General features: G+C 45.9%; 1 protein-coding gene across 2 annotated transcripts in view; it reads left to right on the top strand.

Moving 5' to 3' along the window:
* CCDC83 (coiled-coil domain containing 83) overlaps window positions 1-13593 on the top strand; it is a 76778-nt gene that overhangs the window by 18113 nt on the left and 45072 nt on the right. For both annotated transcript variants that reach the window (XM_077484926.1, XM_077484925.1), the window contains exons 3-4: window positions 9414-9498; window positions 9938-10106. In XM_077484926.1, coding sequence (XP_077341052.1) covers window positions 9414-9498; window positions 9938-10106 — 254 coding nt within the window. The remainder of the gene's footprint in view (window positions 1-9413; window positions 9499-9937; window positions 10107-13593) is intronic.

The following is a 13593-nucleotide window of genomic DNA, read 5'->3' as shown; positions in this document are numbered from 1 at the left end:
GTTCAGTTAAATTGAATGGTGATCATTTGTGAACTGCAGTTCCCAAGTCATTCTACAGATTTTCAATGGGGTTTAAGTCTGGGCTCTGACTAGGCCATGCAAGGACATTGTACAAAGATAATGTGTAGCACTAAATATTGTGACCTAATGAAGAAAACATATATACATGTAATAATATAAATATCAAAAACTAAGGCGGTTACCAAAGTTTAAGTGCTTGTGAAAATATACAAGTGAAATATGTAAATGTAAATCAAATAAATCTGTGAAAGTCATTCAGAATGTACTGGGTACAACACAATGGTGTGTTGGATCACAGTCCAAAGAAGCCAAGTCCATAAGAAGTGAAGAGAGATGTTATTCCTAAACGGGCTGGGATGTGTATTCCCATAAACTGGATGGTATACCTATAGATGCTTGTGCAAGTTCACATAGAAAAGGGGAGGTACCCTTACCGGAAACTGTGGGACAACCGGTGACCCCGCCCCCCTCTGACGCACGGGAATTCCCTATGGCTTTCCCCGTGTTGTCAGCGGGGGGCGGGGTCACCCGTTTATGTAAAAAGGGTGACCCCGCCCCCCTCTAAGCTAATTAAAATTACCACAGCTGATCTCAGTTGAAAGTCAAAGGGCTTTGTGTGCCATTAAGTAGGGGATTAGCTACACCTGATTGAGTTTGACAGGTGAGAGGACAGGTGCTGAGTTTGTTTGCTTTCCCCATGATAGATTAAACAATGGATGATCTGGTATAAAACCATCCATTGGGAAATGAGGAAGTGATCATGTAAATGTTGATCTATGTATGCTTGACATGGAAACAATATGTGCATTGTGCGTTTATAATCCTGGATGGTGTTTTCACAAGCATGGGGTGTTTGAACATGTAAATCATTTCCTTCTATTCTTTTCATTATGAACACTTCCTCAGCCTAATCAGAGAGTCTTCATGCTTCATTACATTATAAGCTGAAAGATTTAAAGATGAATTCCACTTTTACACAGTCCAGATTGGCTTTACAACAGAGTCTGCAGGAGGTGACAACATAGTAGACTACTAGGGATTGGACAGGATAGAGGGGGCGACAGTGTGGTCAGTATTTAGTCTTTTCCGTATATCAGATCTAAGATCCCAGAGACTTTCTTTTATTTTAATTGTTTTTTTCGTATTATTTTATTTAAATTGTTATTTCTAATGAATAGTTATTTGCATTATCTGATGAGTTTATATCTGCCTGAAAATAAGCTTTAAGACCTAATTTAGGGAAACTTAAAAATGATTTCTTGCAGCGGGGCTTTGCTCACACTGCAAGGGTTAATTGCTCATTTAGGTCTAAGGCAGTGATGGCGAACCTTGGCACGCCAGATGTTTTGGATCTACATTTCTCATGATGTTCAACAACACTGTAGAGTGCATGAGCATCATGAGAAATGTAGTTCCAAAACATCTAGGGTGCCAAGGTTCACCATCACTGGTCTAAGGGGGTTGATGAGGCCTAGGTCTCCCTTACTAGATGCTCCCAGTCACAAAAGCAGTCACATGCATACCCACAACACAGACTCAGTCTAGGGCAGTGATGGCGAACCTCGGCACCCCAGATGTTTTGGAACTACATTTCCCATGATGCTCATGCACTCTGCAGTGTAGTTGAGCATCATGGGAAATGTAGTTCCAAAACATCTGGGGTGCCGAGGTTCACCATCACTGGTCTAGGGGATGCCTTTTTGGAATTTGAGGAGTAACTTGAAACAGAAGAGGGGTTCAGGGGTTCAGTCTAAGTGTTCAAAACAAACTTCCAAGTCCTTATAGCTGCAGACAAACATGAAAGTCCCAAACACAGGTCTTACTCACAATGTCCTAGGAGCTGTCTGCCACACAGTTTCCTTGGGTAGGTCCTCAGTGGGGGAGGTAAAAGATCCTTCTCCAGACCAGGACTTCAGGACAGTGCCGTCCAGCAAAAATCCATTATCAACTACCCCCTGCCCACCAGACAAATGACGGCCGGCCGGCAGAATCCTCTCTTATTCAGGGACGACACATATATCCCTGGGACGCGGCGTGACCCAAATCTTGGTAAAGAACCGATGACGAGGCTCTTTACCCATGTGATCAACTGTGTCCAATCACAGATGATCACATGTACACAAATCTGAAACCTTTATTATTATTCAAATAGTGTCCCTGACAGTTCCCAACTGTTGACTCCACCTTTCACACCTTCAGTGCTAGTTATCGTCTGTCCTCACCTCATACTTAGGGATGAGCTTCGAGTTCGAGTCGAACTCATGTTCTACTCGAACATTGCCTGTTTGCCTGTTCAGCGAACAGTGAACAATTTGGGCTGTTCGCAGCAAATTCGAAAAGCCGGAACACCCTATACAAGTCTATGGGAGAAATCTAAAGTGCTAATTTTAAAGGGTAATATGCAGGTTACTGTCCTAAAAAGTGTTTGGGGACCCGGGTCCTGTCCCAGGGGACATGGATCAATGCAAAAAAAAGTTTTAAAAACGGACGTTTTTTCAGGAGCAGTGATTATAATAATGATTAAAGTGAAACAATAAAAGTGTAATATTCCTTTAAATTTCGTAGCTGGGGGGTATTTATAGTATGCCTGTGAAGGGGCGCATGTTTCTGGTGCTTAGAACTGTCCCTGCACAAAGTGTCATTTGTGCAGGAAAAAAAGTCTTTTAAAATCACTTGCGGCTAAATTGTCGGGTCTCCGTAATACAGAGAACACTCAATGAGTGTTCTCTGCATTAGCCGACAATTCATTCATTCATTGATAAAAAAAAAAAAAAAAAAAAAAAAAAAAAAAAGCGTGGGGGTTCCCCTAAATTCAATTACCATGCCCTTCAGGTCTGACATGGATATTAAGGGGAACCCCGTGTCAAATTTCTTAAAAAAATTGATGTGGGGGTCCCCCTAAATATCCATAACCAGACCCTTCAGGTCTGGTATGGATATTAAGGGGAACCCCGCATCAAATTTAAAAAATTTTTTACGTGGGGGTCCCCCTAAAAATCCATATCAGACCCTTTATCCGAGCACGCAACCTGGCAGGCCGCAGGAAAAGAGGGGGGGACGAGAGAGCGGCCCCCCCTCCCTCCTGAACCGTACCAGGCCACATACCCTCAACATTGGGAGGATGCTTTGGGGGTCTGTGACCCCTCAAAGCACCTTGTCCCCATGTTGATGAGGACACGGGCCTCATCCTCACAACCCTGGCCATTGGTTGTGAGGGTCTGCGGGCGGGGGGGTTATCAGAATCTGGAAGCCCCCTTTAACAAGGGGACCCCCAGATCCCGGCCCCCCCCTGTTTGAAATGGTAAGGGGGTACAAAAGTACCCTTACCATTTCACAAAGAAAGTGTCAAAATGGTTAAATAAGACAAACACACTTTTGAAAAATTCCTTTATTAAAAATAAAAAAAAGATTCCAGCGGTGCTAATCCACTCTTGCTATCCAGCGACGGGTCTCCGGGGTCCAGCGATGGATGATCATATCCAGCGACGGGGGATCTCTCAGTCCAGCGCTGTCCATACATCCGTCTTCTGTCTCCACTCCGGAGACACTGCAGAGAGCCCAGCGCTGACGTTTCTTATATTAGGAGGGCGGGGCCACCCGTCACCTGACCCCGCCCCCTCTGACGCTGGTGAAGGGAGCCAGGGGTTCCCCAGTGACGTATGGGTGACCCCGCCCCCTCTGATGTAACGGAAACCTGCGTTACATCAGAGGGGGCGGGGTCACCCACACGTCACTGGGGAACCCCTGGCTTCCCTCTCCAGCGTCAGAGGGGCGGGGTCAGGGGACGGGTGGCCCCCGCCCTCGGATCTCTGCAGTGTCTCTGGAGTGGAGACAGAAGAAGGATGTATGGACAGCGCTGGACTGAGAGATCCCCCGTCGCTGGATATGATCATCCATCGCTGGACCCCGGAGACCCGTCGCTGGATAGCAAGAGTGGATTAGCACCGCTGGAATCTTTTTTTTATTTTTTTTATTTTTAATAAAGGAATTTTTCAAAAGTGTGTTTGTCTTATTTAACCATTTTGACACTTTCTTTGTGAAATGGTAGGGGTACTTTTGTACCCCCTTACCATTTCAAACAGGGGGGGGCCGGGATCTGGGGGTCCCCTTGTTAAAGGGGGCTTCCAGATTCTGATAAGCCCCCCGCCCGCAGACCCTCACAACCAAGCCAGGGTTGTGAGGATGAGGCCCTTGTCCTCATCAACATGGGGACAAGGTGCTTTGAGGGGTCACAGACCCCCAAAGCATCCTCCCAATGTTGAGGGTATGTGGCCTGGTACGGTTCAGGAGGGAGGGGGGGCCGCTCTCTCGTCCCCCCCTCTTTTCCTGCCGCCTGCCAGGTTGCGTGCTCAGATAAAGGGTCTGATTTGGATTTTTAGGGGGACCCCCACGTCAATTTTTTTTTAATTTGATGCGGGGTTCCCCTTAATATCCATATCAAACCTGAAGGGTCTGGTTATGGATATTTAGGGGGACCCCCATGTCAATTTTTTTTAAAAATTTGACACGGGGTTCCCCTTAATATCCATGTCAGACCTGAAGGGCCTGGTAATTGAATTTAGGGGAACCCCCACGCTTTTTTTTTTATTTTTATTTTTATCAATGAATGAATGAATTGTCGGCTAATGCAGAGAACACTCATTGAGTGTTCTCTGTATTACGGGACCCCACAATAGCCGCAAGTGATTTTAAAAGACTTTTTTTTCCTGCACAAATGACACTTTGTGCAGGGACAGTTCTAAGCACCAGAAACATGCGCCCCTTCACAGGCATACTATAGATACCCCCCAGCTACGAAATTTAAAGGAATATTACACTTTTATTGTTTCACTTTAATCATTATTAAAATCACTGCTCCTGAAAAAACGGCCATTTTTAAAACTTTTTTTTGCATTGATCCATGTCCCCTGGGGCAGGACCCGGGTCCCCAAACACTTTTTAGGACAGTAACCTGTATATTACCCTTTAAAATGAGCACTTTAGATTGTGAACGTTCGAGTCCCATAGACTTTAATAGGGTTCTAAAGTTCACACGAAGTTTAGGTCTGTTCGCAGGTTCTGGTGCGAACCGAACAGGGGGGTGTTCGGCTCATCCCTACTCATACTGAATGAGAGGGAGGAGAGGAGAGCTGATCAGCAGCATCTCCTCATAGTGGAGATTGTACAGATAATCCGTGCCCTGATTATCAGTGCAGCCCCAACACTGCCCAGAAGTGATGCCAATCTGTGCCCAGAAATTATGCCCATCAGTGATGCTGCCTTTCAGTGTCCGCTCATCAGTGCCGCCTATCAGTGCTGCCTAGCAGTGCCCATCAGTGCCACCTGTCAGTGGCCAGTGGTCTTTTTTTCATTTCTTTAGTAAAAAAATTGAAAACCCAGTGGTGATTAATTACCACCAAAAGTGTGTGAAAACAATGCTAAAAATTTAATTTGGGTATAGTGTTGCATGACCGCGCAATTGTCATTCAAAATCTGACAGTGCTGGGCAAGAAAAGGGTAAAAGTGCCCAGTATTAAAGCAATTAATCTTTCCCAGGGCCTCAGTTTAGCACCCGCTGAGGCAGTTTTTTGTCTCACTATAGCTGCTTCCCACAGGAGAAATGGGGCCCCTCTTCCATCCCTGGGCCCCAAAGCAGCCGCATGGGCTGCTTTGACTATAGTAACACCACTGCTTGTATGCTTTGTCAGATACCAGAGATCCCCAAAACCTGAGACCTTAAAGTGGTTGTAAACCATGTAAGCCTAGATTAAGGCTTACCTGTAGGTGCAAGAAATATCTGAGTGTACAGTCTGGGAGGACTGTGGGAAGTAGCCAGGAAGACTAGTGAGAGAGGCAGCTGCAGCCAGGCAGGTTGGCAGTGCCTGAAGAGGTGATGCTGGGATCAGTAGCCACAGAAATGTATTTGGACACTGGAACTTTTCTCTACACATTCAAAGGGGCCTGTGGTTCCTGCGTGTAAAGGGCTTTTGCGTAATCTGATTGTGCCTTTTTTCAGATTCATCAGTGTTCCAGCTGGGTCTGTATTGTTTTCTGCAAGCGAGTGCTGGAGGAAGAGGAGTGTCTATAGACTGTATATACAGTACCTTGCAAAAGTATTCACCCCCCTTGCCATTTTTTGTGTTTTGTTGCCTCACAACCCGGAGTTAACATGGATTGTTCAAGGATTTTCATCATTTAATTTACAGAACATGCCCACAACTTTGAAGATTGTTTTTATTTTTTATTGTGAAGCAAACAACAAATAGGACAAAATAACAGAAAAAGTCAATGTGCATGTATACGGCCATAACCCTTTGTAGGGCGGCCTTAACTTATTGGGCTTACCGGTTACCTCCGCTTGGCTTGTTCTTCCACGTCGACGGGTTCCCAGGTTTGATACCAAAAAACTTGAACGCTGATACAAATAAAGTCCTTTTGAAAGGTTTTATTTTGCAGTAATAACATCCAGTAACACAGTCTCTCATGGGAACAGAGGGCACGGGTGAAGAATTCAGGCACCTTGAACTGCAGGTCTAGCAAAGTCTCTAATTCCACTCAGAGTAGTAGCCACTCACAGATGGGTACTTCAACGCTGAACAGATCTCTAGCCAGAGATCATGGCAGTCAGCACATTGACTCAAAACTTGAAGCAATTCTATGAACTTGCACAAATTGTAACTAAGGGTGAGCAGGAACCTTTTTCCTCAGTACCTGGAACGTTCTCTGTCTCCTTGATAGTACTGGAAAAAGCATGGACTTGTCAATGTCCTTCCCAACTCAGTAACCAGACACTTCTCAGGATGCCACTTGCCGGCCCTCCTCCGAAGAGTCCTCCCCCGGTCACTTCCACGAGCTGTGGTGCCTCTCCAAGCCGAGAGCACACCCGGACACCTTGAATCCTCCCTCAGTTACTGCGCCTCGGACCAACCGGTTCCGAGACTCATGAACAGACGGATCCCTACCCCAGACCAGACGGGTCTATTGGGGGCATCTAACAGGAACATGTTGCGGGATGTCGAACACCCCATGACCGGGACCCCTCACGGGGCTACCCCGGTCCTGGAACCAGAACAGACCACACGGGCCTCACGAACTCCTCTCTCTAAACATGTGACCCACACATCTTAAGTACCCCTTCCCAGACTCCCCAGCGGGCCCCGGCACTCCCACTGATTGGCTCAGAGAAGGCTGATACTCAAAACTTCCAACCAGGCCTGGTTCTGGCCTGTCCTGTGCACCTCACTGCTCACATGACCAGGCAGAACTTCTAACACAGCCCAGCTAGACTGATGTCAAGGCCAACCTACGTAATTAACCTTCAGAACCCCTACTGTTCTGAGGCAAAAACTAAATTTACATGCGTATGACATTTTGTCCAAAATGCCATCCGCTACATGCATAACTATTCACCCCCCCTAAAGTCAATACTTTGTAGAGCCACCTTTTGCGGCTATAACAGCTCCAAGTTGCTTTGGATAAGTCTCTATGAGCTTGCCACATCTTACCTGTTCCTCTTTGCAAAATTACTCCAGCTCCTTCAAGTTGAATGGTTTGCGCTTGTGAACAGCAATCTTTAAGTCTGACCACAGATTTTCTATTGGATTGAGGTCTGGGCTTTGACTAGGCCATTCCAACACATTTACATGTTTCCCCTTAAACCACTCAAGTGTTGCTTTAGCAGTGTGTTTGGAGTCATTGTCCTGCTGGAAGGTGAACCTCCATCCTAGCCTCAAATCACACACAGAGTGGTACAGGTTTTGCTCAAGAATATCCCTGTATTTGGCACCGAGCATCTTTCCCCCAACCCTAACCAGTTTCCCAGTTACGACTGCTGAAAAACATCCCCACAGAATGATACTGCCACCACGTGGGGATGGTGTTCGTTGGGTGATGTGATGTGTTGGGTTTGCACCAGACATAGCGTTTTCTTTGATGGCCAAAAAGTTTAATGTTAGTCTCATCAGACCAGAGCACCTTTCCCCATATATTTTGGGAGTCTTCCACATGCTTTTTCGCAAACGCAAAACGTGCCATTCTGTTTTTTGCTGAAAGGAATGGCTTTCTTCTGGCCACTCTGCCATAAAGCCCAACTCTATGGAGCGTACAGCTTATTGTTGTCCTATGTACAGATACTCCAGTCTCTGCTGTGGAACTCTGCAGCTCCTCCAGGGTTACCTTAGGTCTCTGTGCTGCCTCTCTGATTAATGCCCTCCTTCCCCGGGCCGTGAGTTTTGGTGTGCGGCCGTCTCTTGGCAGGTTTGCTGTTGTGCCATGTTCTTTCCATTTGGTTATGATAGATTTGATGGTGCTCCTAGGGATCATCAAAGATTTGGATATTTTTTTATAACCTAACCCTGACTTTTGAAGGGGGAATATTTATAAATGGATCAATTCAATCATTTATCACTTTTCTACTGTCAAAAGATTTGTCACAACTAAAAAGGGCATGCACAGTTCTCATTGGCCTGATTGAGTCTTATCCCCTGTTGTACACAGAATATCTGAATTTCCCAAAATTCAGTAGAAAATCAGGTCTTAGTAACAATGGAAGTAATGAAATATGATGACACCGATCCCTTTTAAATATTAGTTGCTGTCAAATAGCAAATCATTGATTTTTATAATGATTATTATATAGCAGGGATCCTCAAACTATGGTCCTCCAGCTGTTGCGGAACCACGCATCCCATGAGGCATTGTAAAACTTTGACATTCACAGACATGACTAGGCATGATGGGAATTGTAGTTTCTGAACAACTGGAGGGCCATAGTTTGAAGACTCCTGTTATATAGACTCGCTACCTTTGAGCCTTTCCTGCACCACATTCACAATTGAAACGTGTTCAATGCACTGTAAGTGAAGGTTTTTGAATAAATTGTGTATCCTAGCATTCCTTCATCTCTAATAATTCCTTTGAATAGAGTGAGTGTGACAGAACCTGGAATACAGGTAAGTGTAGGGCATGCAAGTTATAATAGAAAGTTTGGATCAGGGATCTGTGGATTTTAATCATACCTCTAGAATACTTGTCAAACATGAGGCCCCCACCAGGCTTTGTCATGTGGTCCCCCTAGAACTGCAATCTGTACATAGCGCACCCCTAAACTCTGCACTCTGTAAGTAATGCACTCCTGAACCTTGTAGGTAGCGCACCCCTGATACAACTGCCCCTTTGAGGGCAACCATACTGCTGATGCGGCCCGCAATGTAATCAAGATTGACACCCCTGCTCTAGAAGGTGTAGCTACACATTTATATAACGGTATAAACTTTATATTACCATGTTATAAAGTATAAGCATATAAACCCTGTGCAACAATCATAAGAAAATACATTTTTAGGTACATTTTATATAACTATAATTTCCCAATGAACAAGAACCTCATTATTGTATTATATAACTGCCTGCAGAATTCAGATGAAGGAGTCTATGATCGAAGAACTCTTGGCTGAGGTGAAACAAATAGAAGAAAAGAATACCAGATACAAGGAACGGGTATGTGTTATTATAAGGGAATGCACTGAAAGAGAATCTGTTAGCTTTCCAAATTCATTAAAGTATAAGTAAGGGAAAACTTTTTTTGAGTTTTGAATAGAATGTAGAGGGATTAGAACTCCTGTCAGTTTATATTGCTGTCTGTGCCCCCGTTAAGGAGATTCCTCCTCTCTATTTCTCCTGTTTACCATTATCACTGAAAGTGAAAGAAAAAGAAAATCCCAAATTTTGGGTTGTCCCTAGAAAAAAAATGGAGGGAAAATCTTCCAGTGGGGATACTAGTTGTGGTGACCTGGAGGCCCCAATAAGTTACAAGTAACATATTAGGCACCTTCTGCAATAGTAACTTCATTTTTGGTGGGATAGTCCCCAATGCTTGTCTACTTGTGGGAATCTCTCCAATTCATCCAGATAAATCTTACTGTGTTTTTGCATTTAGAATGAACGTCTAAAGGCCGAGCAGACGGGACATGTCAACGAACTCCTAAGTGAGGCCAAAGCCCAGGAACGGGAACTGGCTAAGAAAGAGATCGTCAACCGGGAACAAGTAGATGAGCTGATGAAAGAAAAATGGGATTTTATTCGGCAAAAGGAGAATCTGCTGGAAGGTACAACAAATATATCCACATACAGGGGAGATATATTTCTTTTACACAGTTGAAGGACAATATCTTCATGAGACAGTGCCCTCAGATGTCTGAAAATGCACTTTGTATCTAGCAGGAGTACAACTTTGCTGCAGTGGGACAGGAAGATGTCCCCACATCCTGTGGGGGTATCTCATGACACCAATGAATGAGCATTCCAGTGTGGTCAGATTTTCACCATGGCACAGTGAGGGTGGCTTCTCTGGTCCCATCCAGCTTGGAGGACCTGGAAGTGGTTTTACCTTCATTGCTCAGTGCAGATACACCAATAGCAGTTAGAGATCCCAGAGAAATTTGAGATTATGTTGTGTTTAAAGGGGGGCTCCAAGCAAAACAGAAAATGTAATAATACATATACAAATTAAATATACAAATATATCTATCTTCTGTTTTTTATGCTCAATTTAGGGCAGGACATATCTTCAGGGTAGTTGAAGAGACAAACTAGCAACTAAACTCAATGTAATTCCATCCGCCAGTAAATACCCTTTCAGCATAGAAAGAAAAACTGGCCTCAGTTGTCAGATTCTGATTACCTGCCAAAGGATTTGTATTTTTGTTACTCCAGTTCTAAGAATTACGCAGCTCTGCCACATAGCACATCCCTGTTTGATCAGGAAGAGGACTCTTTCTCTTAAGCATCTTGTTAACACTTATAGGTCTTGTGCCTCCCCAACCCTTTGCACTGCAGCATTTACAGTTCTTTTTCCTTCTAAAGTAGGCATGGCTGGAGTAGAAAAGCCCGTCCCCTGCCTGCATGCTGCAGAGAAGGACTCTTGCTCTCTACGGGCATGCAGTGGGCTCATTGTAGAGGTCCAACACATTCCACATATCTATAGTTCTGCAATTAGCAAAGTTCATGGTCCCTGCTGATTGGAGAGTGCCTACTCAGCTAGGGGTGTGTTGGACCTCCGCAGAGACACCACTACTTCCCCATAGAGAGCAAGGATCCTTCTCCGCTATTGCAGGGGACAGGCTTTTCTAGTCAAGCTGTGGCTGATTTAAAAAAAATGTGGTAACAAGCACGTTACCACCTGTTGTGTTGTGGTAACACGCATGTTACCGCAACGTGCAGCAGCACATGCACTACTGCATTGCGATGCTGTTCATCACACCACACCACAATGCATGGCAATGCATGACATAATGCACGTCCTAAAAAAATTTAAACAGGCCCTAAGACTTTGCACACCTTTTTGTTTTTTTTGTTTTTTTGTAATTCCTTTATTTACTTTTTCAAATGAGACAGTTTCACAATTCAAAGAAAAATGACAATATTCAAGATAAAATAAAAACAGAGACAGGAAATGAGATACAATTCAATGAGATAACAGCATCGTCAAATATTACATAACATGCAACCAATCCCCGGGTAGTGCACTCAGTAAAAAAAGCATAGGGGTGAAACTAAACAGCATGGTCAACCGTGCACTACTCTGAGGGGAGCCATCGGACCGCATCCCCAGCAACCCACTGTTACCAGTTGGGCTACCAGGGTAGTGCTGTGAAGGATTTACTTAAACCTGTCGAGGGGGGTCGTCCCACAACCAGCTAGGCACAGCCGACTGTCATAACTAGTAAAGTAAAGAGGGCAGGATATGCAAAGAATCTGGATGGGCTGGCCTAGGGCTGGGGGTGTCTCAGGGAAAAAAAAAAGAGGACAACGAAAGCGGAAAGGCAGGGTGGGAAAGATGGGGGAGGGAACAGGGAGGGAAAGTGAAGGGAAAGTGGCGGCGCCTCCCGGCCAGAGGGTAATTCACGTTATGAGGACTAATCATGCAGAGCAACCTCGCGGAGGTAAGCTTCCGTGTAGATGTAGTATTGCCATGGTCGCCATGTCTCCCGGAAGGCCTCCTCCCGCCCACGCAGAGTGGCAGTAAGATCTTCCATGTTTCTGATGTCGTTCACCTTGGCAAACCACAGAGATTTAGTAGGTGGGGTCTCCGACCTCCAGCACAAGGGAATGCATGCCCTGGCAGCGTTCAAAAGATGGATGGTAAGAGAGGCCTTGTATTTCTTAACGGAGAGCTTAGAGAGGTGCAGTAGACAGGCCGTGGGGTCCCCCCCCACGGAGACGCCAGTCAGGTGCTCAATTGTGCCCGTCACCTCCGCCCAAAAAGGCTTAATTTTGAGGCAGTCCCAAAAAATGTGCAGCATCGTTCCTTCCTCCACACCACAGCGCCAACAGGTACTGGGGACCTGTGGGAGAAAACAATGCAGGGAAACGGGCACTCTATACCATCGAGTCAACAATTTATAGCAGGATTCCTGGATCCTGGTGGCAATGGAGGACCTCTGGGCGAAATAAAGTATCTTCTCCCGCTGAGAGTCATTAAAGTGGACGCCTAGGTCCGCCTCCCACCTAGTAAGAAAGGGGGGGACGAACCCATCCACTGGAGAAATCAGGGAGGAGTAGAGTAAAGATAAACAGTGACGGATCGGTTCCCTGCGGTGGCAAATGCGTTCTAGCTCTGTGAGTGGGCGCGATATGCCAGGCGCCCTTGCACATCTGCGCAAAAAATTACGCAGTTGTAGACCGCTCCAGAAGTCCAGTGGGGGATCCAGCGCGGACATTCCCGCTTCCATTGCAAGTCGGCCGTCCGAGCCAAGAAAATCATAAAAATGAGACCACCCTGCCGCTGCCAACCGTCCAAAAATGGGGTTCTGCCTGCCAGGCAGAAAGTCTGGGTTACCCAAAATTGGCACCATGGGGGAGGGCATCGGGGAGACTGAGGAACGTCGTATCGTATCCCTGACTACCCGCAAGGTACTACCAAGAGTAGGATGTTCATTGAGGCCCCGCGGCAGCGGGGTAGCGATCCATGGCCAGCTCTTAGCCATACCCTCTGAGTCCTCCAGTTCCATCGCTACCCACTGCTTGGCCTCTGCATGGCAATACCAGTCGACCAGTCTGGTGAGGTGAGCTGCCCTGTAGTACGTTCTAATGTCCGGGAGACCAACTCCTCCCCTCTGCTTAGTCAGATAGAGGATTTGCAGTCTGATACGCGGTTTTTGATGTGACCAAATAAAGCCGCGGAACAGTGAGTCAACTCGCTTGAAAAAAGACGGAGGCAAACGGATGGGAAGGGCTTGCAGTAGATACAGTATTCTAGGCAATGCGGTCATCTTAATGGCATTGCAGCGGCCAAACCACGTTAAAGTAAGCGAATGCCATTGAAGGAGGTCGGATTTAAGACGGAGGAGAAGCGGGGCAAAGTTGGCCTGGTACAGGTTAGCGAGATCCGCACTAATGTTGACACCCAAATAAGGGATAGTATGGGCCGCCCAGCGCAACTGGTAAGTCGACCGCAAACGTCGAACCACGGCCTCATCCACGGTAATGTTCAAGAGGGACGATTTGGTCAGATTGATCGAAAACCCAGAGAGAGCTCCATAGTGCCTCAGGGCCTGAAGGAGATTGGGGAGAGATTGCAGAGGATCTGTCAGG

Source organism: Lithobates pipiens, unplaced genomic scaffold, assembly GCF_037356315.1.
Source record: "Lithobates pipiens isolate NorthernLeopardFrog02 unplaced genomic scaffold, aLitPip1_a1.2 Scaffold_169, whole genome shotgun sequence".
Lineage (NCBI taxonomy): Eukaryota > Metazoa > Chordata > Amphibia > Anura > Ranidae > Lithobates > Lithobates pipiens.
This window is presented reverse-complemented; position numbering and strand designations above follow the sequence as displayed.